This window comes from Rana temporaria, chromosome 3, assembly GCF_905171775.1.
Source record: "Rana temporaria chromosome 3, aRanTem1.1, whole genome shotgun sequence".
In the NCBI taxonomy this organism is placed as follows: domain Eukaryota; kingdom Metazoa; phylum Chordata; class Amphibia; order Anura; family Ranidae; genus Rana; species Rana temporaria.
Genome location: NC_053491.1, coordinates 243638052 through 243665537, shown reverse-complemented (window position 1 = coordinate 243665537; position 27486 = coordinate 243638052). Strand labels below are relative to the sequence as shown.

Here is a 27486-nt window from a genome sequence, read left to right as displayed (position 1 = left end):
GAGGTCCAGGGAGCTATCAAGTCTCTACAGGCAGGTAAAACCCCTGGTCCCGATGGACTCCCCACGGAGTTCTACAAGTCTAACCTGGAGGTGACGGGCCCCTACTTCTACTCCGCGCTCACCGCAGCACTGGAGCGACTCAGCCTTCCGGCCTCCATGATGGAGGCGGTGATCGTTGTCATACCTAAACCCGGGAAGGACCCGGAACTGTGTTCATCCTATCGGCCTATATCTCTGCTCAATGTGGATGCCAAAATCCTGACCAAGATCCTGGCCAATCGGCTGAACACAGTGATCCTCACGCTGGTGCATGGCGACCAGACGGGATTCATGCCAGGGAAGGGCACGGATATAAATATCCGCAGGCTCCACACCAATATTGCAATTTTCCGCGAGCAGAATACAACCGGGGCTGTGGCCTCACTCGACGCAGAGAAGGCCTTTGACTCAGTTGAGTGGGCCTTCCTGTGGCGAGTGTTGACTAAGTTTGGGTTCGGTCCTAAATTCATTGCCTGGATCAAATTGCTGTATGGGTCACCCACGGCCAGGGTGCGCACGGGGGGCAACATCTCAGCCCCATTCCGTTTATGCAGGGGGACGAGGCAGGGCTGCCCACTGTCTCCGGGGCTCTTTGCCTTGGCCATCGAGCCCATGGCTATTATGCTTCGCTCGACGCACGAGGTGAGGGGCCTGGAGGTGGGACCACTGACCGAAAGGGTGTCGCTGTATGCGGATGACACCCTTTTGTACCTTGGTGATGACTCTCAGTCCCTAGTGGCAGCTCTCAAAATTGTGGATAGGTTCGGCGGGTTCTCCGGGATTCGTGTTAATTGGGGCAAATCCAGTCTATTCCGCCTGTCCGACCTTGCCCCCCCCACAGCGGACCTGACGCCGCTGAGTAAGGTCTCCAAATTCCCCTATCTTGGAGTGGACATTGACAACAATCTAGGTCAATACTTACATGACAACCTATACCCGGTCCTACAGAATCTAATTGCAAAATGCCAGGCCTGGAAGACACTACCCCTTACTCCGGTGGGGCGGGTGAACCTGTTAAAAATGGTGTTCCTCCCCAAGCTGCTTTACATATTCCGTAACACCCCGGTCCCTATCCCCGCTTCTTTCTTTACTAAACTGGATAGCGTAGTCTCCTCATTCATCTGGGGTGGGGGAGCTCCCAGAATAGCGCAGCGCAAGCTTCAGCTACCTCTGTCCTCAGGGGGTCTGGCCCTGCCCTCCTTCAAAAAATACTACTGGGCGGCAGTGCTAGTAACAGTCCGGTGGTGGTTCCAGCAGACTAGGTCCAACCCAGCAGTAAACCTGGAGGCCGCAGTCATGGGCTCCTACTCAACCCTCACCAACCTGGTCTATAGAGGACCCAGGGCCGCCCCACAGGTTACTCTCCCGATGCGCACAACGATCCAGGTCTGGGATAGGGTCACTGCAGCGGTCGCGGGCCCTGACTCCATCTCGCCTCACGCCCCGCTGTGGGGCAACCCAAGACTCTCACATTTCAGGTCCATCCCGGACCCTAGTGTCTGGGCCAGATATGGAATAGTGAAAATACAACATATTATGCCGGCCGGGGCGCTGCTCCCCTTTCCGGAGCTACGCGCAGCGTTTGAGCTCCCCTCATGGATGCTGTTCAGGTATTTGCAATTGAAACATGCGGCGCAGGCACAGTTCTCGAGGACAACTACGGTTGAGCCACATAGGATAGAGAGGTTCCTTATATCCCGTGGAATTGATAGAATAGTGTCCTCCATCTACCTCCGACTTACATGCGACGACTCAAAGGGGGATTCCCCCCTTCACAGAGTCTGGAAGGCGGACATTCCCGACCTCTCGGAAGAGGATTGGGAGTCTGCGCTGGTCCAATATATACCAACAACCATATCTGCCAGAGACAGATTCATCCAATTGAAATTCCTACACAGGGCCTATTACACCCCCCAGCGCCTTGCCAAGATATTCAGTACCCAGTCAGACCGATGCCCCAAATGTCAGAGAGAGACAGGAACGTTCTACCACGTTGTGTGGGACTGCCCGGTCGTGCAGGGATACTGGGAGGGGGTGGTGGAAAAAATTAATGCTGCTACTGGCCTCCGAGTGCCACTGGACTCCAAGATTCTCCTTCTTGGTATCACAGAGGGCGTGACACAGTCTACTCACGCCGGCTTGCTAATATTCTTTCTCTGCTTCTACGCTAGGAAAACACTGCTACGACAGTGGAAGCTGGCGAGCCCCCCAACGGTGGCTCAATGGCTTGCACTGGTGGACTCCGTTCTACCTCTATACAAACTGACCTACATGGGCCGCAAGTGCCCCCAAAAATTTGACAAAGTTTGGGGGACATGGGTGGCAGCTAGGGCACTGCCTGTTTGAGAATGCTCCTGTTTGCTCCGGGAATTCATAGTGCTTCTCCTTTCATCGTATGGAGGAGGCGCACTGCCCCCCCCCCCCCAGGGGGGTTGGGACATGACTCACCGTCCTGCGGCCTGACTGGCTGACCCTCACTCTACCCAGTGATTCAACTTAGACCCATTCAGATCTATCTCTGGTGTGTTGCCCTGTACCTGTTATGCTGAATGTATGTATGTGCTAATCCGTACAATGTCAAACCATGCTGTACCACAGTTTGCTGATTTATCTTTTGTTTTGTTTCTTTATTTTATTAATAAAACTTTTCTGTTAAAAAAAAAAAAAGATAAGCAAAGGTGCACTTTACTGGTATCAGAGAAGTAAACAAGTATTTAACCCTTGCAAAGTGGGGGAAGCGCCACTGAAAGGGGACGTTTTTCAATTTCCCCCAAAGTTACCTAATCTTATCTACCTTACTTGCAGTGTAGCAGAGAAAGGTGACTCCAGTGTTTCCTAGTTTAGCTTTAATAATGCATAGGCCACTGCCCTGATTGCTGGACAAAGGTTATAATAGGGGGTCATTGTCCATTGAGCAGAATGAAATGGCGGTGGGGAAATGCAAAATGAAACTACAAAGGTGTTAATCGCAAGACCTTTTTCAGGTAAAAAAAAAAAAAAAACAGTTCACATATATGTATCTCAGCCACATATTTGCTTGGGGCTATGCGTAATGTAATTGTAAACCCTTGTTTCGTAAAATAACCCATTCAGTTTAAAACAGAAATGAAAAGCAAAACATTTGTGTATGCATTTAAAAAAAACACATTACAAGGTGGCATCAAAAAATTTCAAGACTAGTTTACAAGAAAGTAATTTAGCTATGTTTACATACCATCACCTTCAAAAAGGTCCCCCTGCACAGCAATACAGAGCTTACAGGAATCCTACCACTTGGGAAATGCGTCCTGGAAGTCTTCTTTTCGAAATATGTCGGGCACCTTCGGCTATTCCCGCTGGATCTCCGCAATAGTGTCAAAATGGTGACCTTTGAGCTGGATCTTCATCTTTGGGAGGAGGGGAAAGTACACAGGAGCCAAATCTGTAGGGTGTAGCGAGTAGGGTGGTTGCGGAAGTGGGATCGTGTTGTTTCCGGTGAGAAACATTTGTTCTAACTTGCTGTCCATGATGAAATTGCAGATATTGTAACGCACGTGGTCAGAATAGCACCACCAGTTGCACAACTCCTGATGTACTCAGGACGATATCTTTTGGTACACCGATTTATGAAGGTTGGTGCTCCTTGACTGTGCATGCCATCTGTTTGCGTGTTTCCACAGAACTAGTCTCAAAACATTTTGCTACCACCTCGTATAAATATCTTTTCTGACCCCCCCTCATCTTTTTTTAAATGATCACATTCCCTCTGTTCTCAGCTGCATAAGAGCTGGGGGAGAAGAAGCAGCAACACACTGGTCTTCCAAGTGAAAGGCTGTGCATGGGGGGGTGTCAGGACTAGTCTGATCATTGGAGAAGACCAGGCTCAGTTCCCAGAACAGCCAGAAAACTGACCATGCTGTGCGCTCATTCCTAGTGTGATCGGGCATGAGGGACTGGCAGTAACACCAGGGATTTCACACAAAGAAAGCTATACAAAAACCCCTTTCACACTGAGGCAGTTTTTAGGTGTTTTAGCGATAGAAATAGCACCTGTAAAGCACCTGAAGACTGCCTCCCATTCATTTCAGTGTGACATTTCACACCTCGGGCGGTGCGCTTGCGGGACCATTAGGAAAAGTAGCATCTTTGGGGCGGTTTAAGAGCGCTGTATTTAGCGCTTCCAAAACTCCCTGCCCATTCAAATGTATGGGCAGTGCTTACAAAGTGCCTGAAAAGAGCTTCAAAAGCGCCACAACACAGGCGCTTTTAACCCCTTCTTTGTGGGGCGGGGGGGGGGGGGGTTAACTGACGTTAATGGGCAAGAAACAATCAGGAACAATTTTCCGGTATTAAACGTAAAAAGGTAATCCTGGCATTCATGAAGATGTGCAGATTAAAAAGAGTAGCTCCACTTTTGCTGAAAAACGAAAAAAACATTCCCCTCTGGGTGATCCATGTATATTGCAGGTATTTTACCAAACTATGTTGCAGATTCCTACCTTTGTTATTCTGAAGAAATAGCCATTTCTGTGTGTCCATGTTCAGAGTGAATCTAATGGGAGTCATTTTATAAATAATCAGCTGATGCACCTGCAGGGCTCTAATGGGAAAATTGCAGGGTCTGCAGCCCTTTAGACATGATGTCCCTTTAGGAGTATCTCACCAAAAATTTAATTTTTTGTTTTTGCAGGGAATGCTAAAAATCTGTTCATAGACTAATGTAGACTTCTGGAAAAATAAGTACGCCAATCACACAAGCAGGAAATGAAATTTTCAGGAGGCATTCTGTACTCTATCTGGGTACAGAATGCCTCCATGTAGCCATATTGCATTTTACAAAAAAAATGTAAGTGTAGCAGATTGAAAGAGATAGATATTTAATAACATTTAATTACAATATGACTTTAGTTGCAATTGTATACACTATATTATTATTTTTATGTGCAATTTGTTTTACACACAAAAGTGCAGTTACCCTTTCATGGTATCTAGCTTAGTGAGCATGCAAATCTAAAGGGATGTCTTTTTTGATAAAAATGCCATTTGCACACAGCCCATGTGCTATAGGAACACGCTTCACATTTACGCCCTGAATCCCCTGTATATGATGGTCTAGCAGTTCCCCAGTTTGTTCCTCATAAACCCTTTGGTTGCCCTCCGCCAAGCTAGTTCACCACATCTATCAGCTTCACATTTCAGTAGATACAGATCACCTAACAAAGCTGCATACGCAGGAAATTGAGGGAGAGCAGCTAGCAGTACAGTACAACCTCCACCAAGATCATATCTGTATCAATCTCTTCTATGAAGTAATATTAAAAAGGAGACGCTCTATTGTCTTGCAATGTTTTAAAGTGGTATTAAACCCAGAACCAAGAATGTGACAAATTGCAGCATACCAATCATTAGATGTGATGGCTGCATCAGTTTTCTTTTTTAGGCCCCCACCCCCTCTATTTTTACCTGCCGATCTGGCCAGTAGGGATGGGCGAACAGTTCGGCCCGAGCACGAGTTTGGGCCGAAATTTGGCTGTTCGGACGTTCTTCGAACAATCGAATTATAAGGTCGTTCAACCTTTTGTTCGGCCCTCTGAACGACCACAATGCACTGCCTGTAAGGCAAAGGCATAATAAGCTAGTATGCACCACATACTAGCTTATTATGAAATACTAACCTTAGAACGTGGTCCCCGCATCGCATCCTGGTCAACGCAGAGAGAGCGGATATTTTCCCTGGAGCCGCAATGATGTCACTGCGCGGGATTCCTCAATACGCCAGACCTTCACTGCACATGCGCTGCTGATGTCAGTGGCTGCATGCAGGGTGAATATCTCCAAAATCCTGTAGGTTTAGGAGATATTCATTTTACTTACATGTAAGCCTTATTATACACTGTGTCAGCCACTTACTCCTTGACGATGCACAGCCATTACTCCATTCAGATGTTGGTTCTGAGGTTGAGGAAAGCAGGAACATGAGCCTACAAAGAGGGGAGAACACTGGCACACAAATTGGCATTCATGTTTCCCCAGCCGCAGCGTACTGCCAAGTTGTCTTCAGTGGTAATGAGGATGGAGGCAATGATGATGATGTGGTCACTGACTCGACTTGGGGGCCAGATAGAGCAGAGAAGGAAAGGTGCATGGGCTCCCTCATGTTTCAAAGCCTGCAAAAGGACCCAGGAATACATGGCATAAAGGAAAAAGGATCACTATGGTTGGCAACCCTCCTTGACCACCATTGTAAGGGGAAAGTCTCAGAACTGAGAGTGCAGAAGATGAAATCTCTTGAGGACACCTTAAAAGAGGAGTTTATCGAACTCTTTTTCTCCATCATTGGTAGGTTACAGTATCGTGGAAAACATAGTTTTGAGGCTTCTGTTGTTTAAGAGAGGAGCGGTGGAGAAGGCGGCCGCCTTAGTGATGCATTTTTCATTTTTTTTTAGTCCTTGCCGCCTAGGGCTGTCAGCTTCCACATCCCATCGCCAGCATCTGCATCATATGGTGGATGATTATCTAGGGTGGAAAACAGAGATGGAGAGATTTCCAGTCGACGATCCACTTGCTTACTGGGTAATGAGAATAGACCACTCGTCAGAACTTGCCCAGTATACCACTGAGCTGCAGGGCTGCCCTGCATCCAGCGTGCTTTCTGAACGGGCATTCAGTGCTGCTGGAGGTTTTGTTACCGATCATAGAATGTGTCTGTCCACAGACTCTGTGGACAGTCTAAATTTTATCAAAATTAATCAGTCCTGGATTACCAGCAGCTATGAAGCCCCTGATGCCGATGTCGCCAATTAAGTGTTTATGGGATGTGGAATCTCTGCAAGACTTCTAGGCTGCCTAGTGTTGTGGGTGTTGATTTCATCTGGAAGAATGTTTTTGGTGTAGGTTTCATGGGCACAAATAACACCCAAAGACTAATTTTTACACACCTGTTTGACAGGTGCATATCATTGCAATTTTTGACAGCAAGGCTAATTCTTGCTTTAATCAAGAGTACCTCTATAGAGTTAAGGTGTGAAGGTTACACTGACACCCAAAAAACTATTTTTCTGCACCCGTTACAGAAGTAGAAATCCAAAGTCTGTGGTAGAGACACCAGAATATATAAAAAAATTAAAATATCTAATCTTGTTTCCAGTGCACTACATTGTGGCCTCATTATACAGACTGGCTCCCCAAGCTGTTGCTTACAAACTAAAGAAAGCTTGCAGGGAAAATTAAATTTTTGGTGTTTTATAAATGCAATTATTGCTGAAGCAGCTTCCATAAACAGTACAGATGTACCCCTTTACCCCCCCCCCCCGGACACAATATTGAAAGGAATTTTGTATTTTTATACTTTTAATTTAAGCATCAATAAATCACTGCTCATTTAAAAATTAAGTTTTTTTTACCGATACTTCTCCCCCCAGGGCAGTACCCAGACCCCCATAACCATTGTATGCCCAATTACTTGCATATAAGCCTTCAAATATTGACCCTTTTTCACATTTGGGTCCCATATACTTCAAAGGGGTTCGTTATTCAGTTCCGAACTTCTGGTGCGAACCAAACAGGGAGTCATTCAGCCCATCCCTACTGGCCAGTAACACACCTACTGTATTACAGTGCCCCCACTATGGATAAATGAAAACAGGGGACAATAGCATTGTCAGTCTGGGGGGAGGGGAGTGTTCGATGTACTAGCAGATTTAGATACACTAAAGAAATTCCAGCTCACAAACACACAAACAGTTATTTTTCTTTTTGGGATAAAGGTTTAAAAAGTGTACCCGCCAGTGGTAAATGGTTAGTCTCAACTCTCTTAACTGATACATTTGTAGGAGATCTTATTCTGTTGAAATTTTTTTTTACATACTAGCTGGATCACCATGTGAAAATAAAAGAAAGAAAGCCTAAAAGAAAATGTAGCCATAACATCTACAGCCAAGTCCACACTTGTGTGGGTGGGTGTGGTGTGGGTCAGCGTTTAAATTGAACCCAAACCATGCCGATCCTTTGCAGACACGCGGGGCTGTCATTCATACTTAATGCCACCCCTACGTATCTGAAAACTTAGCATGTTTTTTGGTGCAGAAAATCTCCATTGGCTGCATTTAAAAAAAAAGGTGCAGGAATCTTTCAATCATTCAAATGAATGGGCTGCCATGCCCACGGAAACACAGCTTGATTAGGTGTGAACCTAGCCTAAGAATTGTAGAAATACAAAAAACATAGTCATTTCCAGCACTAATAGGTCTTCCAAAGTGTGGCATAACAGATATTATATAAAATGGTTGTGTGAAAGGTATATATCAGTGATGGCGAACCTGTGGCACGCGTGCCACAGCCGGCACGCCGAGCCCTCTCTGTGGGCACGTGAGAAAATCCTGTACTGACTCAGTATATCGCGTCCACAGCTCCCCTTCACATAGAACTACATCTCCCATAAGTCTCTGGAGCCAGGGATGATGTGTCTAGGATGGGCGTGGACGAGATGAAGGGTTGCTCCGGGTTGGATGGCAGACGGAACATGTGGTGGGAATTGAGCCAATGGGGGGCTGTGTCTAGGATGGGGCGTGGACGAGATGAAGGGTTGCTCCGGGTTGGATGGCAGGCGGAACATGTGGTGGGAATTGAGCCAATGGGGGGCCGTGGTGGTGCCTACTGAAGCTGCCCAATCACAGGCCGTTCTTATGCCCGGGAACTGACTGAGTCGGCTGATGCATTGGAGTGCTGTGGCAATCGTTAAAGTAAGTGTACATGCTGTGTGGGGAATAAATGTGTTTAGCTGTGTACACTGTTACTGTGCCTCTTCAAATAGAATCTATTCCTTGGGGACTTTTTTTTTCTTCTTGTTCCCAACATTGCCACAAAATATGGAATTGTATGGTCAGAATAATGTTGTTTATATGCTGTCTGTGTTACAGCAGATGTCTCATGCTTTGTGTTGGCTATTCAGGTTTATCTGGCTGGGAATGCCTGCTAGATTTTGCAGAGATCACTGCAGTACAGTGTGAGATGTAAATACATATAGTTTTTGTCCCTGACACCCCCCTGTATTTCATGATACCAGAGTCACATGACAGACAGTCCAGAATCACTGGCATTAGAGGTGTAGAGAGGTGTAGAGATGCTGCTGGAAGTTTGCATTTGACGTGCATTGAACTGCACAGGCATTGTGAGTGAAGCATTGGTAAAGCATTGCTACAGTTGTCTTTGAATGTTCACTTTCAGAAGGATGTTTCCTGGACATTGAGGTCTATGAAGATGGTCAGGAATGAGAGATTTTCTAAGTAGTCTTCTGCTGCAGCAATGCAGGGCAACCAGTATGTCTTCAGCTGGAGTAGAACTACAGATCTCAACATGCCTTAACCAAAGAGAGCATAATGTGTGCCAGCAGGGAATGGGGGGACTGGGAAGTTCTGCTGCATTGGAGAGTTGCTGGTTGCATGTCACCCCCTGTAACAGGATTTGTTTATCATTCAGCCAGTGCTTCTACTGAACAACTAGTAATTTAAAGTACACCTGTCATGCAACTTGCGTGTATTGAATATTAATGTATAGTTATTATAGTGATACTGGAATTTGATTGCACAATGCTAGGACAGCTTCCAAAAAATGTAACTTTTGACAAATGTGTTCTAGTTTTAGATCTTCTTGTACAAAACACTGACTACATAGTGAATACACAATGATTTCTGATGTGTCACATGTTCACCCCCAGACATCATATCCCACGCTCATCAAGTTCTGTATATGTTGGCACTTTGGAATGAATACGTTGATTTTGCGCTGCAGTTTGGGCACTCGGGCTTAAAAAGGTTCGCCATCACTGGTATATATGGTATCCCAAAGCTAGGTGGATGCTGCCTTCCTCAGATGGGGTAATCCCAAAGGAACCACAAGAAAAACAGAAAAACAGAAATGGAAGGCGCGCACACCCCTTTCTTTTACCAGAGACAATTTAATAATAAGACATTTTTGTGTGAAAGTGGGTACTCACAAAATGCAACCGAAAAAAAGGCCATAAACACAGTGTACAAAGAAAAAGAGCCACTGCTTCAGGTGTATGATGATAACCTGAGGTGGAATTTCTCGTAGAGTGCCAGCCCCGGCCCGCTTCCGGGCGAAACTTGTAAGAAAATAAATGGCTGCACATCCAGGAATTACATTTGCCTTTTATTGTTTAAAGTGAGAACATCAAAGACACCAACACGAGGTCATGTAAGACGCGTTTCACACATACATCTTGTGCTTAAGCATTACCCAATAAACCCATTAACCATAAACACAGTGCATGGACATGCACAGAACACAGGGTACAGCTAACGTGTTTCAAGGGTGCACCCCCTTCCTCTGAGCTCGGCTGAGCCCAGTGTCCTGTGCATGTCCATGCACTGTGTCTATGGCCTTTTGTCAGTTGCATTTTGTACCCACTTTTACACAAAAATGTCTTATTATTAAATTATCTCACTAGGTGTGCGCGCCATCCATTTCTGTTTTTCTTATAGCCTAAGAATTGGTAAGCAGCAATATAATAAATGTTTGCTTTTGGGTTTAATATCACTAACTCACACATGCATTGAATTAGTTAAATTGAAGAGAGCCGTTTGCAAAGTGTGTGCCTGGTGTGACTTCAAACTTCAAATGGAAATTCACTTTAGATCCTACATAACCCATAAAAACATTTCCCACACTTTATAAAAAGACATTTACTTTCTTACCAGTATGGAGTTCCGATGAAGGAATCCCTTCTCTGTAGTGTCTTCACATTTTTTGCAGAAACACCAAAATCCGCTGCAAATAAACAGACAGAAGTAAACTTTCTCTTAAAACGCAACTGTCAATTTGGCGAAATTTGCATTTATTGATGTAAAATAAATCACATGATTGTAAGAAAATAAAAAATCGAAATAAAAATAAAAAATACATTTTAAATTAGCTATATTTTATCTTTAGCAGACATTTAGGTGACAAGAGTAATTCCTTCCACATAATAATTGATAGTGATCTTGCGCTTAAAAAATAAAATACAAAAACGTGCAAACTGCAAGAAAGTGACTAAGTGCTGTACCTAAATTACAATAAAATCATAAATGATACAAATGTGTGAACCAATAAATGGCAAATAGATAAACAGCAAATGTATACAACATGAATATATGATCAATAGTCCCAAAGTGCACAAAGTCGCAAAAAAGTGCAAAGTGCTAATCGTGCAAAATTGCAAAACATGCAAAAATGTATAAAAAAGCCAGGATGGATTTAGCTGAATGTGAAGAATGGTTCAATATAACAATAAATGATAAGAGAATGCAGGATGTAATACAGTTCTGTTTAAATGGATGATGGGAACAAACAGGGTCAATCTTCCAATATATCGATATTCTTGATGGATATGTTTACTTAAAGCGGTTGTAAACCCATCGATGTAACACTTAAAAAAACTGTTAACATTCCCGGCATGCCGGGAATGCTAACTGCACATTGGTTGTGCTCTCAACCAAACTGTCAAACCATCCAATGGCTGGTGTCATAACTGATCACATGTGCAGCTTCATGGCAGTTGAAGATTGAACAAAGGCCAAGATGGCAGCTTCCTTGGCTGGAAAAGATAGGAGGGTTTACAACCGCTTTAAAGTGGATGTCACAATGTAGAGTATAAGATTTCCTATCATCTGTGTCCAGTCTTGCCACACAGAGTTAATCCAGCGCTGAGCAATCCTCTTTTAATGTCCATTGAAAAATTAACAGAATTCCAGATAAAAACTTGCCAAATTATAAAGTCTGTTTCTCCGTTTTTGCTTTGTGTTACAGGTTATTTACATATTTAGAGCTTGGACATGTTTATCATATGTTATGTTTATCATAATATGAGGTGATCCAAAGTTCATTGTATATTACCAGGATATGTAAATAACCTGTAACACAAAGCAAGAACAGAGAAACGGACTTTATAATTTGGCAAGTTTTTATCTGTAATTCTGTTAATTTTCACTGAACGTTAAAAGAGGATTGCTCAGCGCTGGATTAACTCTGTGTGGCAAAACTGGGCACAGATGATAGGGAATCTTATACTCTACATTGTGACATCAAAAAGAAAAAAAAAATGTTTTGGGTTTACATCCACTTTAATTGCAGTATTGAACCATACTTCCTTCCACATGTCTAAGGAGCCACGACTAATGTTGTATGCAGTATCCTTATAACAGGTGTTCCCTATCTTTTCAACCTTTCTTTGATCGCAAGCACCAGTCAACTCCATTCTACAAACATCTATGTTTGCTGGAAACCTGTTCTACTGTATATACCGTAACTCCAATTCCATAGAGTCCCATCAATCAGAAAGAATAGGGGGGAATAAAGAGTACTGTAAAGTAGCATGCTTAATCTAAAGCTCACATTACAAACTGACTGTATAATATTTGTACAATCAATTTAAGGTTTACTAAATCTATATAAAATGAAGATCTACCTAAACGATCAATTTAATCTGTATTTAATCAAGGAGGCCTGTGTACTAAATAACGGTAAGTAGACCCTAAAGCTGGGTTCACACTTGTACAACAAATACTCCGACATTGGGAGCTCATGTCGCATGATGTGTGAAAATCAAGTTTTCGTTATGAGAGCTGTCTTAACTGGTCGAAATTTGAAAATGCTCCCTGCACTACGTTAGTCTAACTTTGGTCCAACCATTGATTGCTTGATTTAACTGATCTGACTTTGGCAAGCTACTTGTGCTCTAATGATCTTGAAGCCCAAGCCAAATAAAAAACAAACAAACAAACAAAAAAAAAACAGCATGTATTCCCCCCTTCAGGACCATACCAGGCCCTTCATTCTGGTATGAATTTTAAGGGAAATCCCCCACGCCAAAAAACAGCGTGGCCCCCCTCCCCAAAATCTATACTAGACCCTTATCCGAGCATGCAGCCCGGCAGGTCAGGAAAGGGGGTGGGGACAAGCGAGCAGCCTCCTGAACATACGATGCTGAATGCCCTCAACATGGGGGGGTGCTTTGGGGCAGGGGTGGTCCTGTGCCCCCCTCACCCCAAAGCACTTTGCTCCCATGTTGATGAGGACAAGGGCCTATTCCTGACAACCCTGTCTGCGGGTGGGGGGGCTTATCAGAATCTGGAAGCCCCCATTAGCAAGGGGGCTTCAAGATCCTTGCCCCCCCATGAATGAGAATGTAAAAGAGTATGGGGTACATCATACCCCTACCCATTCACCTAAAAAAAAAAAAAATGTTAAAAATAAAACGCTGTACACAGGTAAATAATATATTTTGTTAAGGCAACTCTGGCATCTGTTCCGACTTCTTCCCTCTCCAGCTCTTCTGCCTCCTCCACTGATGTCTTCTGCCTCTGCCAGTTCTTCTCCCTCTGTCTTCTGCCGCCATCAGGAGGCCCCGCCCCTTATTTCACCGCCCTTATACCATGGGCAGTGACATAAGGGGCGGGGCCTTTGGATGACATCACCCGGTGACCCTTCCCCATGCCTATATAAGTAGTGGCACGCCGTGCACCCAGCATTACAGTGGAAGAGAGCGTTGAGTCAACATCGGAAGAAGAACAGAGGAAGAAGACAGCGGAGAAGACCCAGCAGAAGACAGCGGACAGAGGGAAAAGAACCGGCAGAGGCAGAAGACATCAGCGGAGAAGACCCGGAGAGAGGAGAAGATCCGGCAAAGGCAAAAGATATCAGCAGAGGAGGCAGAAGAGCTGGAAAAGACGCCCGAGCTGCCTTAATAAAATACTCTAAAAACCTGTGTACTGTGTTTATTTTTGACACTTTTTTTTTAGGTGAATGGGTAGGAGTACAATGTACCCCATACTCATTCACATAGGGTGGGAAGCTGGGATCTGGGGGCCCATCCCCACCCCCTTTCCTGACCTGCCGGGCTTTGTGCTCACATAAGGGTCTGGTATGGATTTTGGGGGGGACCCCACACCATTTTTTTCGGCGTGGGGATTCCCACTTAAAAACCATACCAGACTGAAGTTCCCCCTAACGATTTATGCCAGACACAAAGTACCTGCATTGTCGGGATCAAAGTCAGATTCCCCATTCATTGAAGTTGGACAGATGTCGCACTTCAAGTCAAAGGGCAAAGTCGGATCACTGTCACTGTCATGTCGTACCAGTGTGAACCCGGCCTAAAGGAGATTGCATGGTCAGATTTTAACATGCGTGGTGAGCTGAACACTGTTTTTTTCCAGAACAGCAACAGCTTCAACAATTTCCTCTACGTATAAACCTAAACTTCAGATATAAAAACATACAAATTAATGAATCACTGTATTCATTAATGTAGAATTAAATTTATTTTTGAAGAGACACTGTCACCTTGCCAATGCAGAACAAAGTCACATTGTTTCTGGAAAGGGAATATCCCAACAAAATATACTTGCCTAACCTGCTTCACCCTTCCCCCTCCTTTCACTGCAAATGGCACATGTGTCAACTGTGTCAGAAAAGTCCACTTAAAGTGGTTGTATACCCCCAATGTGGAAGTTGTACCTATAGGTACACGATGTGTGTTTTGGCACATTTTCTGTGCAAGTTCCTGTACTGCATAAATGTGAATGAAGCTATAAAGTCCATCTTAACCTGCTAGTGCATCTAAACACTACCCTTCCCAAGACTGACAATTCTGCTTTTGAAAAGGTGTCCCTGTCGTTCCTGAAGAGCACCGAAACCAACCCATGACAGGAAGTTACTGGCCAAATCACCAGTTGAAAAAATCCCTACAACAGAAAATTAATGCAGCCACCACATCTAAAGACTAGAACACTGCAATACAAGCTTTGTTTTAGGTTCAATACCCCTTTTAATGATTTGTGGCAGGTCGGGTCTGTGCCACTGCTTAAAACGGCGGTCTAGACCAGATGTTCTAAGAAACATGTACACGAATGGCTTAGGTGTATGCTGGGTTTATGTTAGAGCCAGAATTAGAGGTGAAATGCACGCTACTTCTCACTTCATTTTCCCATGAATAAAATTTAAAATGTAGGCTACTATTTAGAGTCTACGGAGGCCCAGGTCCATGAACAAGATTCCTCGAGGACCTTTGGCCAAGCAAAAAGTAACAAAACTTCATTAAAGGGACAGGTTTCTGAAGGCTAAATAACAAGTAAACAATTAAAAGGACTGAGCCAGCAACTCCGTAGTCCAAATAGCGATTTTAATGGTTGGCTACATGAAATGACAAGCAAAACAGCCAAATTGTGTCGGCAACAGCCTAAGTCATATCATTACATTAAATATATTAAATAAAAAGTACCACACACAGTGTGCCGTGGTGACTCACTGTCTATTGGACATTAGGAGTGTATCTAAAGCCTAGTACACACAGGCCGAATGTCAGGCGGCATCAGCTGGTTTAGTAGAAGCTGGCCAACATTTCGGCCTGTGTGTACCGCAGTCTGACCAAAAAAGGTCTGCCGATCGGCTCAAGGTCAGCCCTCAAAATTGTTAGTACAGCGGCTCCTCATAAACTCATTTTTTTTTGTTCAGCCTTGCTCGATTGAACTTAAAAAAAAAAAAAAATACAAGTGTGTACTAGACTTAAAAGAAATGGTCATATGACATCTCGGCCAAAAAGGACGTTGGCAATGGAAGACTGTGGCCATATTGGGGAGCAGAGGGCTGTATAATGCTCATGTGTCACTGACTTGGTTACTTATCCTGACTCAGGGTCACCAGCTTAAAATGCCCCCTGCCTAAACCAAAAAGGAAGGCCCATAGGATGGGCCAATGCAATGGAAACCTGTATAGTACTTGCATAACACAGCACCATAGGTTTGGGGGAAAAACACATACAGCTCCTAAAATCTGCTATATGTCGGTGTCCAATGCCCCCCCCTTTCTGGCCTGCCAGGCTGCATGATTTAATAAAAGTCTGTTAAGAATTTTTGGGGGGACCCCACTTTTGTTTTGGCGTAAGGTTTCCCTTAAAATCCATACCGACCCGAAAGGTCTGGTATGGATTGGGAGGGACCCCCTACGCAGTATTTTTTTTTACACTCCACTGTCAGCGGGGTTCCCTCATTCAGGATTCAGGGTTTCCACTAGTGTGACTTGGGAATGCAAAGTCGCATGACAAGTCGTACCCCATGATTTCCAATGAGTACTGTTCCTATCTGTGCGACTTCAAAGTAGTCCCCTGCACTACTTTGGTCCCACTTTGATGCGACTTGAGGTCCATAGACCTCAAGAATACACAGACATTGCTTCCAGTAGCATCAAAATTACAGCAAAAATTGCTGTAAAATCACTTTGGGAATGCAATAGTGGAAACCTAGCCATAGCTGACGTCTCATTCATTGTCAAGGACACAGCGGCCGGCTTGCTGGCCCGTTCCTCAACAACCGGCTATTCACTGAGTACTTTTCTAAGAAATCAATTTACCCATGGGACTGGGAGATGACTGCAAAAAAAAAAACCCACACAAAAAAATAAAAAAAAATAAAGAAAAGGAGAACATATTACGACCCCTCATCCTACTCTCGAGGATAGAGGGACCTTCTCTTCCGAAGGGTTTCCTCTAAATACGGGTCCTGTCTCTCTTTTTTCCTTTAGTGGGGTACATTCTTCATTCCTTTCTTCTCCTTTTTTCCTCCCGTCTATGAGTCCCGTACCCCCCATCCTATCCGCTTTTCTCAAAGCTCCTGGGATTTCCTGCAGCCAATTTGGGATCTCTATGGCTTCCATCTCCATAAAGGAAAAAAGATTAGGTAGTTCCCTAGGATGGCGCAGTGTAAATGTGAGTGAGTTTTTTTTTTTTTTAACTGTCAAGGCAATGGGGTATCCCCAGCAATAGGTCCCCCCCAGTGATTTAATCTTTTCCAAGAGAGGACGGAGCATTGCCCTACGTTGCAACGTAGCCCGTGACAGGTCAGGTAATACTTTTATCTTTGCACCTTCATATTCTACATCTCCTTTTTCCCCAAGCCTTACGACTTATAAGTTCTTTGTGTGCATACCGGTGAAAACGGCCTATAACGTCTCTTGGTCTGTCTTTATTCACAGAAGGGGGCCCCAGAGCCCTGTGTAGGCTCTCAAACTTTAGCTCTTGAGGGGGGGCCAGGATAGCTAGCTGCTGGCATATTGCTAGTGCCGTTGCTTGTAATGCCTCCCTTCCCACAGTCTCAGGGATCCCCCTGAACCGTAGGTTTTGGCGGTGGCTACGGTCCTCAAAATCTTCCATCTGCAGCTGCAACAGGGTAACATGTACAGACTGTAAATGTTGTGCCTGTTCCAGCTGCTGGACCCGTTTCTCTAACGTGGTCACCCGGTCTTCCTCTCCTGTTAGACGTTCTGAAAGGTGTTTAACCTCCGTGCAGACCTGGTTCCACTCCTGTCGGTGTATTTCCTCTAGCCGTGCCAACATGGATTCTATATCCGAACGGGTCGGCAGGGATTCCATGTCTGTACGTGTTGGTAGGGCTTGCAGCAAAGCTCTTAGATCTATATCACAGGGATCTCTTAGGGCTGCTCTCTGTGGGTTCTCTCCAGGGGTTACTTCAGCCCCCCCCCACCTCGTTCTGCCTCACCCCTTGCATACCTTCTTGCATCCGCTCCTGCGGGATGGACGGTGGTGGTGGCAGCAACGGTGACGGTCTTGCCTTCCCCAACACACTGAGTCTGTAGACTTCCTCCCCGTACTGCGCGGCCAGGTGCCTCTGCTGTTCCTTCCCGTCAGCTGCTGCGTCAGGTGACTCCGCTGCTCTCAGTCTAAACAGCGTGGCTCGAGTGCGGGGAAAGAAAGTGTCGATCTCCGGCTGCGCTCCTGATTTTTTCACCGTCCTCTCCCTCTTCTTCATCCCAGGTAAGCTATACTCACTGGGCTGCACTAAGAGTTGCACTCAGGGAGCTATACGGTCTGCATTGTTAGCTGAGAGTACAGGTGGCGGGTCGGGGAGATGCGAGCGTGTTACTCCTCACTCTGCCATACTAGAGCCACGCCCCCTCAAGACAAGATTTTTAAGTCTGGCCATCTCATGGTTTTACTGTGTTAATAGAGACTTGACTAAGCCCTGCCTAGTACAAACCCTATTTGCTCTTCTGTCCAATGAAAGCACACCAGCGACAAATAAAATCTCCTATTGAAAGGGGGGGGGGGGGATAGCGTATATGTGGTTTATTTTACTTCCAAGTAGATGGGGCTTAGTTCTTCATGCACACTCCTCATACATGCCTTTCCTACCCCACACTTCATTCAGTGACCAGAAGCACAGACAGAGCAGAGTTAGCGCAAAGTCACTTCAGTCAGAGCTTACATGTGGTGGAGCAACAATCCAGGCACCACTGCTCATGCTTCTCCATAAGAGGAGGTACCTAACATTTTCTTTGCTTACCGTGGTTGAAAAGAGCAGTGGGATTGTAAAGTAGGGACAAAAACTTTTCTGACCAAGAATGGTATTAGCAGGGACCTTGTGGTGCTTATACTGAGACAAAAAAAAATCACCTTTAAAGAGACCCTGTCACCTACTTAAAAACTGCAGATAAAAGCATCAAGTATTTTAAATGTGTACTTGCAGTGTTTTTTATTTCCATAATATATGCTTTATTCACTTATAGTGGTTCTTTGTACTTGCTAAAAACATTAGTGAATTGCCTAGCACAGCTCACTGCCTCCTTGTAGGTTTTAGCCTTCCCTTCTTTTGGGAGTGTATAATTACCGGTACTACCTGTGCTGGCTAAGCTTCTACCCCCCACCTTCCTGCATAACCTTTTACATAGCTGCTGAGGGAAGAGGAATACTATAAAATATCGCAGAATGGTGAGCCCACTCGTTGCATTAGGGAGGTGGCTGCACATTGATCTGTCGTTTTTTTTAAAGCTCATCTCTGGGCAGTTGTATACCCGCTGACAGTTTTTTTATTTCCCTAACTGTAAGGCAAAAGACATAATGAGCTAGTATGCACCGCATGCTTACCTTAGAACGAGGCATTGGTAACTATCTGGTCCACGCCGAGGGAGATGACATGTTGCCTCGGCGTGTCTTCCGGGTATCGCGGCTCCAGCGCTGTGAGTGGCTGGAGCCGTAATGTTGTCACTCCCGTGCAGACTTCTTTCAGGCAAAGTCCGGGGTCTCCCAGGCTTTCAGCCGAGAATCCCTGATGCGCATGCACCGCTGAAGTCAGCGGCGCATTGCAAGGGGAATATCTCCTAAACCGTACAGGTTTAGGAGATATTCTTTTTACCTACAGGTAAGCCTTATTATAGGCTTACCTGTAGGTAAAAGTCAAAATGTTGACTATACAACCACTTTAAACTGTTGCCTTCGGCATCACATATTCATGTGGCATCATGAAGGTATGCCTTCTTTTGGAGGTGCCACATGTATGAGCTGGCAACATCGTTCATAGCACACTCTCATGGACCGAGCTGTCACCGAGAGCCTCTTGTCTTGTGCCAATGATGGGGAGATGGAAGGACTGGTGTGTTCACTTAAAAATAGATTAACATTCCTCTCTGTAAAAGTATATAAAACCATAAACATATTTCAGTAAACCTAAAAAGGTCACCAGAGCCCCTGCGCAGACAAGATATGCAAATAAAAGGAGGCCTTTTTCCATAAGTGCTGCTTAATACATGTTCACAAAACTTCCATCAAACAGCCCATCGAGATATTGAGGCAGCCCTCTGCTTATGATTTAAAGCATCCACTGCATACCTAGAACAGCTGTGCTTTACAGAACTGGCTGACATATGCTACCATTTTAGGCAAAAACACATTACTTCTGTACAGTCACATTAGGAGACAAGGTCTTCTCTCATACATACTTTATCTTACATACACCAGAGATCACATTCTACTCGGACAAAATAGCAGTCCATTGTGGAATCTGTGTGCCTAAACCGACATTCAGCAAAGCTCTGAACACTGTACATGAATTCAGAGTCTGGAGTTAGCCAGGAGAATTATGTCAATGTAGGGTTTAGATTTTATCTGTTGGTTTACATTTACCAAAGACTCACATGCTTGTAGTGCAGTATTCTGTCCATGACAGCTTTCCATTCCATTTACACTTTTACCAAAATTTATTTGGCATCTTTTTAACTGCAAGTCCTCCACCAGCAATCAGAACAAAAGATGTACATGCATACACGGTAAATGTCAGTCTAAAGCAGGGACCAGACGAGATCTGATCCATCTATGGGCAGGCTGATTGGATCCAAGTCGATCCATCGATCCACTTGGTTACAACAATCCTGTTGGATTCTTTACATGCAAATACTGCCAGCGGCTATAGCCGCTAGCAGCAATCATGCTCTGCCAGGACAGGAAGGCTCCCCATGCCATGCGTGACCCCCACCAGAAGAACACAATAGCGCTGCAGGAGGCATTCCCTCATCCAAATGAATGGTGTAGATGGAAAAATGTTGTAATTTTCTTTCCTTGTGTAACACTTCCCCCGAAGGAGCTGCTGGTTTGTTTTGGGTGGCATGTTACCTCGTGTTCCTCCGCCGTCTAGGGGTATTTGGTGAAAGTTGCAGTAATGGAATGTCACTCCTCAGGCAGACTTTCCACCGAACAGCTTCCTCTATCAGGACTAATGCTTGGGACCTCTTTAAATTTGGGGACCCAGTCGATCACTGGGGCCCAGCCACAGCTCTGATGCTCCGGACCAACGTGGTCCCGGAGTCAGGAACACCACGTGGCACGCACACCCCGGCCTGGAAGGCCATTTCGCCGGGGTGCCCTGGTATGGCTACTCTGAAGGTGGGCGCCACACTCGAAGAAGAACCCAGACCAATGGAGTCTGTCCCATAAATACCCTCCACCAGCATGCACAGCGAGGCAAACTCCCCCCGATAGGCTGCTGGGTAAGAGCACCCAATCCTTGACTCCACTGCTGCCACCTGGGGTATGATCAGCATCCCAGAAACGACAGAATGAGACCACAGCACAGCCAAAGCTAAGACAGAGGCCTTCATTTGCACAAATTAACATGGTCAGAGTTACCCAACTCTCTGACCCCCCTCTAAATTTAACCTAGCACCAGTTCTGGAAAGTAACCAGGCGTTACACTTCCAGAATTGGAAAGCCCTTTTCTTTTATTTTATTTTCATCTCATGGTCTGACTGGAGCTGTAGCCAAGTCCATTGTTTGTACTCCTGGATACATGGCCTAAGGATTTCATCAGGAATCTGTTGCGGTTCTACAGCACGCCGTTTGAACATCGCTGGTTCCCGGTGCCCATTCCAGTTGGAGTCTCAACTACAACTTCCATCCTCTACCTGGTTGTAGTGGTCCCGGTTTCCAAACGACCACAACGCCCTTCTGACTCTTTTGCTGTACAGTATCAGAGTCCAACGCATCTGGTAAGCGTATTTACACCTACCATACATCTGATGTGATTGCGATTTTTACAGATTTCTGCAGACAACTTGATCACCTGTTTTTTCTTTCAATCATTGGACATCAGTCCACCCCACACCTTTCACCAATTGTTCAATTGATGTTCACTTCAAGTTCCCACTAGAGACTTGATTATGTTCTTTTTTTTATATGGAACTTTATTTTTGACTATTTAAATGTCATTTGATATGTGCACATGCACCTTTTAATGTTGGTGCCTCACCTGGTATCTTACATTTTATCTTTAGCGCTACATTTTTTGTTCACTATCTATTAGCTTTGTTTGTTTGTATGTAGCAGCATATTTTTTGTTTAAAAAGTTAGCGCAGTTTTTTCTTTATTTTACAAAATGAGATTCCAACCAAAAATTGTTCTAGGTTTGGTTAGTGATTTTGAAACTCTTATCAAGATTTTACTGCTTGATGTGTCCCAATTGGGGAGACCTACCTGCGTTCTTTCAATCATTGGACATCAGTCCACCCCAGACCTTTCACCAATTGTTCAATTGATGTTCACTTCAAGTTCCCACTAGAGACTTGATTATGTTCTTTTTTATATGGAACTTTATTTTTGACTATTTGAATCTCATTTTGTGCCATACAATGTCCCACTGAGATGCTATACATGAGGCTAAACTTTCACAGGATTCATGTAATGATGTTTAGGATTGGCCTTACTTAAAACACAACTAATTACAAAATGTAGAGTCTTTAGAGTATTTCCACTTAAGCTAAAAAGGATTAAAATTAAACTATTATCCTCTTGGCAAGAAAATGCAACTCTTTGATTACATAAAACATTCACTACAGAGCAGAGCTGTTCTCGGAAGCGGTATTAAGTCAGTGATATAACAAAAGGGGCTCCCTACAGCAGCAGATTATTCCCCCACCGCACAGGCATGGGAAAAACGCTCAACACTCATGGCACAGAAACCTATACAAACACATTAAAATCACCGCAAAAAAACTGAACTTAAAACAACTGTCACCAAACATGAACATAAAGAAATATTTCACAGAAACAGAATTAAAGAGATGGTATCCCAAACCACATCAGTACAAAAGAACCACACATTTCACAAAATCATTAGGACAGTATTATATACACACTTCAAAGCATCTCAGTATGCTACAAAGTGAGGAAGCAAAATGAAACCGCAGTGAAAGCAAATTCATGCTCAACCAAAGCACTAAAAACCATTATCCTTGTTAAGCCCAACCTGGGTCCAAAGTTGTTGTTTTTTGCGTTTTTTGTCTTTACTGGGGTGGCTTACTCCATTTTTGCTGGTGACCACTTTCACTCTGACCTAAAATGAAGGACAATTTTGAGTGGTCAGCAGATGTGCGACACAATTGTCCCCTACGTACATGTGTACATCTGGCCTGCACAGAGTCCTGACCTCAACCCAAAAGAACACCTTTGGGATGAATTAGAATAAAGACTTGCAAGCCAGGCCTTCTCGTCCAACATCAGTGTCTGACCTCACAAATGTTATTCTGGAAGAATGATCAAACATTCCCATAGACACACTCCTAAACCTTGTGTACAGCCTTCCCAGAAGAGCTGAAGCTGTTACAGCTGCAAAGGGTGGATCAACTCAATATTGAACCCTACGGACTAAGACTGGGATGCCATTAAAGTTCATGTGTGTGTACTTTAAGGGGGAAAGGAGAGTAAAGAAGGGGACAGGGAGGTGAAGAGGGGTACAGGAGGTAAAGAAGGGGACGAGCATCAGATCTCTCCCCTATACACACTGCTCCTCATCCTAAAGTACTCCCTTGGCTTGGGTTCCCAGGTGGAGCAAAAGTGCAAGAAAAAATAAGGATACATGTTAATGCCAGACTTCTTAAACCCAAATTGTTGTTCTTTAAAAGCCAGTTCACACCATGTGCGGCCGCATGGCACAGCGGGGTCCGGTGTGTCCCTGTTCAGAGTTTCAGGTCTGAAAACCCTCAGTCAATTCGCAATAGCGTGAACCCAGTCTAAATGTGTATTTATACCGTGTTTATCTGTTTGCATTGAATTCCATTTTAAATGGATCAGAATTTTTTTAAATGCATCTTGATTTTGAATGCTCACTAAATAAACCATTATGCTACACAATTATCTCTTTCTCCTTATAAACATACATACATTAGGCACATTCAGTGGGGTTCACTTGTTCTAACGTTCAAGATGTTCTGACCATCATCCAATGGCTTCCTCAGTAGAATGCAACCTACTACTGGACATACTATGACCTTGTTAAATGAGAACCTACATAGACATATACTGAACATTTTTGGTCTGTATAGCGCACACAGTTTAAACTACTCCAGTGTTTGAGAACTATGTTAAAGGTATTTTAAAAGATAATGAAAAATGTTCTAACCTAGCTTGATATCCCCATCTTGTGTTAGCAGCACATTTCCTGCTTTCAAGTCTCGATGGATGATCTTCATGCTGTGGAGGTAGGATAATGCTTCTAACATCTGCTTACAGATGGCTTGGATTTGAGGTTCTGTCAATCCACGATCCAGCTCTGTCAGACGTAAAAAGGAAAAAAATGGCGAACTTAGGCAAACATGATAGTACTGCAGATCTAAAACTCTATTAACATTTTTTTCAATGGAACAGTTCATTCTTAAAGCTGATCTAAACCCTTGCATCCTTTACAGTCAAGAAAGCCGTCATCTTAGTCCAGGGGTAAGCAACCTTAACCACTTAAGATCCGGACCAATATGCAGGCTAAGGACCTTGCCCCTTTTTGCGATTCGGCACTGCGTTGCTTTAACTGACAATTGCGCGGTCGTGCGACGTGGCTCCCAAACAATATTGGAGTCCTTTTTTTCCCACAAATAGAGATTTCTTTTGGTGTTATTTTATCACCTCTGCGGTTTTTATTTTTTGCGCTATAAACAAAAATAGAGCGACAATTTTGAAAAAAAAATGCAATATTTTTTACTTTTTGCTATAATAAATATCCCCAAAAAAGATAAAAACTAATATTTTTTCCTCAGTTTAGGCCGATACGTATTTTTCTACCTATTTTTGGTAAAAAAAATAAAAATCGCAATAAGCGTTTAACGATTGGTTTGCGCAAAATTTATAGCGTTTACAAAATAGGGGATAGTTTTATGGCATTTTATTAATAACTTTTTTTTTTTACTACTAATGGCAGCGATCAGCGATTTTCTTCGTGACTGACATTATGGCGGACACATCGGACAATTTTGACACATTTTTAGGACTATTGTCATTTTCACAGCAAAAAGTGCTATAAAAAATGCATTGATTACTGTGAAAATGACAATTGCAGTTTAGGAGTTAACCACTAGGGGGCGCTGTAGGGGTTAAGTGTGACCTCATATGTGTTTCTAACTGTAGGGCTGGACGTGTGACGCCATTGATCGTTTTTCCCTAAATCAGGGAATAGACAATCAATGACAGTGCCACTGTGAAGAACGGGGAAGGTGTGTTTACACACACACCTCTCCCCGTTTTTCAGCTCCTGTGACCGATCGCGGGACACCGGCGGCGATCGGATCCCGCGGCCGCGCGCTACCCACGGCTGGACTCTTAAAGGCGACGTGTGCCTGTGTCCAGCCGTGCCATTCTGCCGACGTATATGTGCAGGAGGCGGTCCTTAAGTGGTTAAAGAGGTGGGGATTTACCTGAACAACATTGGAGAAGTCAAAAGAACACTGGGCACAGTATCGCCTCCTCATACCCGATTTAAACCTCTAATTGCCATACTACAGTGTTTCGCAATTGAGTGCATTACACAGCAATCACGATTTTAAATAAGATGGCGAGGAGGCAACAGATTGCCTCCTCACCACCTGTCAAACACACACGGACAGCTTTTCAATGGATTAGCAGTGACAAAGTGGGTATTGGCCTTCATTCAGGAGTGACTAGGCAGAAACTTGTAGAAAGTGTTATACACATCACACCTAATACTGTACCGCCGCCCAGGGGGCAGTCCCTCTGGGTATAACCCCTCTCTCTGCATCTCGCAGATCAGTTTGTCAAAAAGCAGTACAAGCATAATAGGAGGGGTGGGTGCTGTGTCCATGAACTCAGAGAAAAGGATTTTACGGTGAGTACAAAAATCCTATTTTCTCTTTCGTTCATGGATGGACACAGCCTTAATCTTGACAAAGTGGGACGTCCCAAAGCAGTGTCAAAAACGAGAGGTGGGAACAGCATAAACTAAACCACCCCAAAATAAAACAGAGCTTCTCGACTGAGGAGTTGCAACTTAAACAGCCACCTGCAAAACTTTGCGGCTGAAAGAAGCATCCGAAGATGCACTCACATCAACCTTGTAGAATTTAGTGTAAGTGTGAACAGACGACCAAGTCGCCGCCTTACACACCTGAGAAACAGACGCTTGATGTCGGAAAGCCCAAGAGGCACCTATTGCCCTGGAGGAATGCGCCGTGACAGGAAAGGGGGGCGCTCGACCGTTAATGGCGTAAGCCTGAATCACAATCTGTCCAATCCACCCCTTCTTGGGACCAGCCACCGAAACAAACAGTGAGTCTGACCTCCAGAACAGAGCAGTAGCAGATAAGTATACTCTCAGAGCTTGGACAACGTCCAAGGAATGCAACGCCTCCTCTTTAGGATGTGACGGACGAGGACACAAGGATGGAAGTACAATGTCCTCATTGAGATGGAAGGCGGAAACGACCTTAGACAGAAAAGAAGGCTGCGGACGTAGCACCACCTTATCCTTGTGAAAGGCCAGATAGGAAGCCTTGCATGACAAGGCTGTCCGCTCAGAAACCCATCTGATGTAACAGCCACCAAAAAGACCACTTTCTGAGAAAGTGTCAAGAGAATCTCCCTAATGTTTTCAAACAGTGGTTTCTCAAAACACCGAGAGGACCAGGTTCAGGTAGTGGAGGATGGACCACATTTCTGAACCCCCTGCACAAACGTACTCACCAGAGTGAGCCGCCAGGGGTCGTTGAAAAAAGACAGACAGTCAGGGCAGAAATCTGCCCCTTAATCGTACTTACTATTAAGCTTTTGGTCCACCCCCCGCTGTAAGAACAGCAGGACTCTGGAAACCAAATAAGTACGTGGATTCCACCTCATTTCCTCACAAATGGATATGTAGGCCTTCCAAGTGTGATAGTAAATCTTCCTAGAGGACGACTTCCGAGCACATCTCATGGTAGATATAACAGAATCTAAAAGGCCCCCGGTCTTAGTACCTGGCTTTCAATAGCCATGGCGTTACAGCCAGCGACTGTAAAGCAGGATGAAGTATGGGACCTTGCAACAGCAGGTCCTCTCTCAGCGGTAGACGCCGAGGGACGTCTGCTACTAGACGCACTAGGTCGGCGTACCAAGGACGCCGAGGCCAGTCTGGAGCAACTAGAAACATTAGGATCCACTCTGCGAAGCAGATGAGGAAGGAGCCTCAGAGGAGAGAAAGCATAGATTAGCCGGTACCGACTCCACGGTGCCACCAACGCATCTGTTGCATCTGCCCATGTGTCTCTTGACTTGGCCACAAACCTCAATACCTTCCGATTGAGTCGAGATGCCAGGAGATCTACGTCCGGCGTGCCCCATCTTTGGCACTGAACACTTTGGCAGCTGAAACACATCCGGGTGCAGAGACCATTCTCCTTGGTCCAGCATCTGGCGACTCAGGTAGTCCGCCTGCCAGTTTTCCACGCCCGGAATGTATACGGCCGACAGGGCCGGTACGCTCCTTTCTGCCCACCTTATGATGCGAGCGACCTCCAATGCTGCAACCAAGCTTCTTGTTCCTCCTTGATGGTTGACATATGCCACCGCCATGTCGTTGTCCCACTGGATCCTGACTGGACGCCCCTGAACCCTTTTGAGACCATGTGGAGAGGCACAGCCCGATTGTCCGGAGTTCCAGGACATTGATTGGCAAGTGGGATTCCTCCGAAGTCCACTGACCCTGGGCTGACTGGACCCCCCAGATTCCCCCCCAACCGGTAAGGCTGGCGTCTGTCGTGACCACCATCCAGTGAAAAGGAAGGAACGGCTTCCCGGACAGGAGTGTCGGTGATGTCAGCCACCAAACCAGGAATGTCCTGACTAGGTGGCTCACCCGGATTTGACAATCC

The 27486-nt window shown here is 44.8% G+C and overlaps 1 protein-coding gene across 1 annotated transcript in view; it reads right to left on the bottom strand.

The window, feature by feature from the left end:
• The window catches only part of STK10 (serine/threonine kinase 10), a 185251-nt gene that overhangs the window by 64776 nt on the left and 92989 nt on the right, over positions 1 to 27486 (bottom strand). The window contains exons 4-5 of the mRNA XM_040344536.1: positions 23757 to 23906; positions 10734 to 10806 (exon numbers count right to left, since the gene is read on the bottom strand). Of these exons, the coding sequence (XP_040200470.1) occupies positions 10734 to 10806; positions 23757 to 23906 (223 nt within the window). The remainder of the gene's footprint in view (positions 1 to 10733; positions 10807 to 23756; positions 23907 to 27486) is intronic.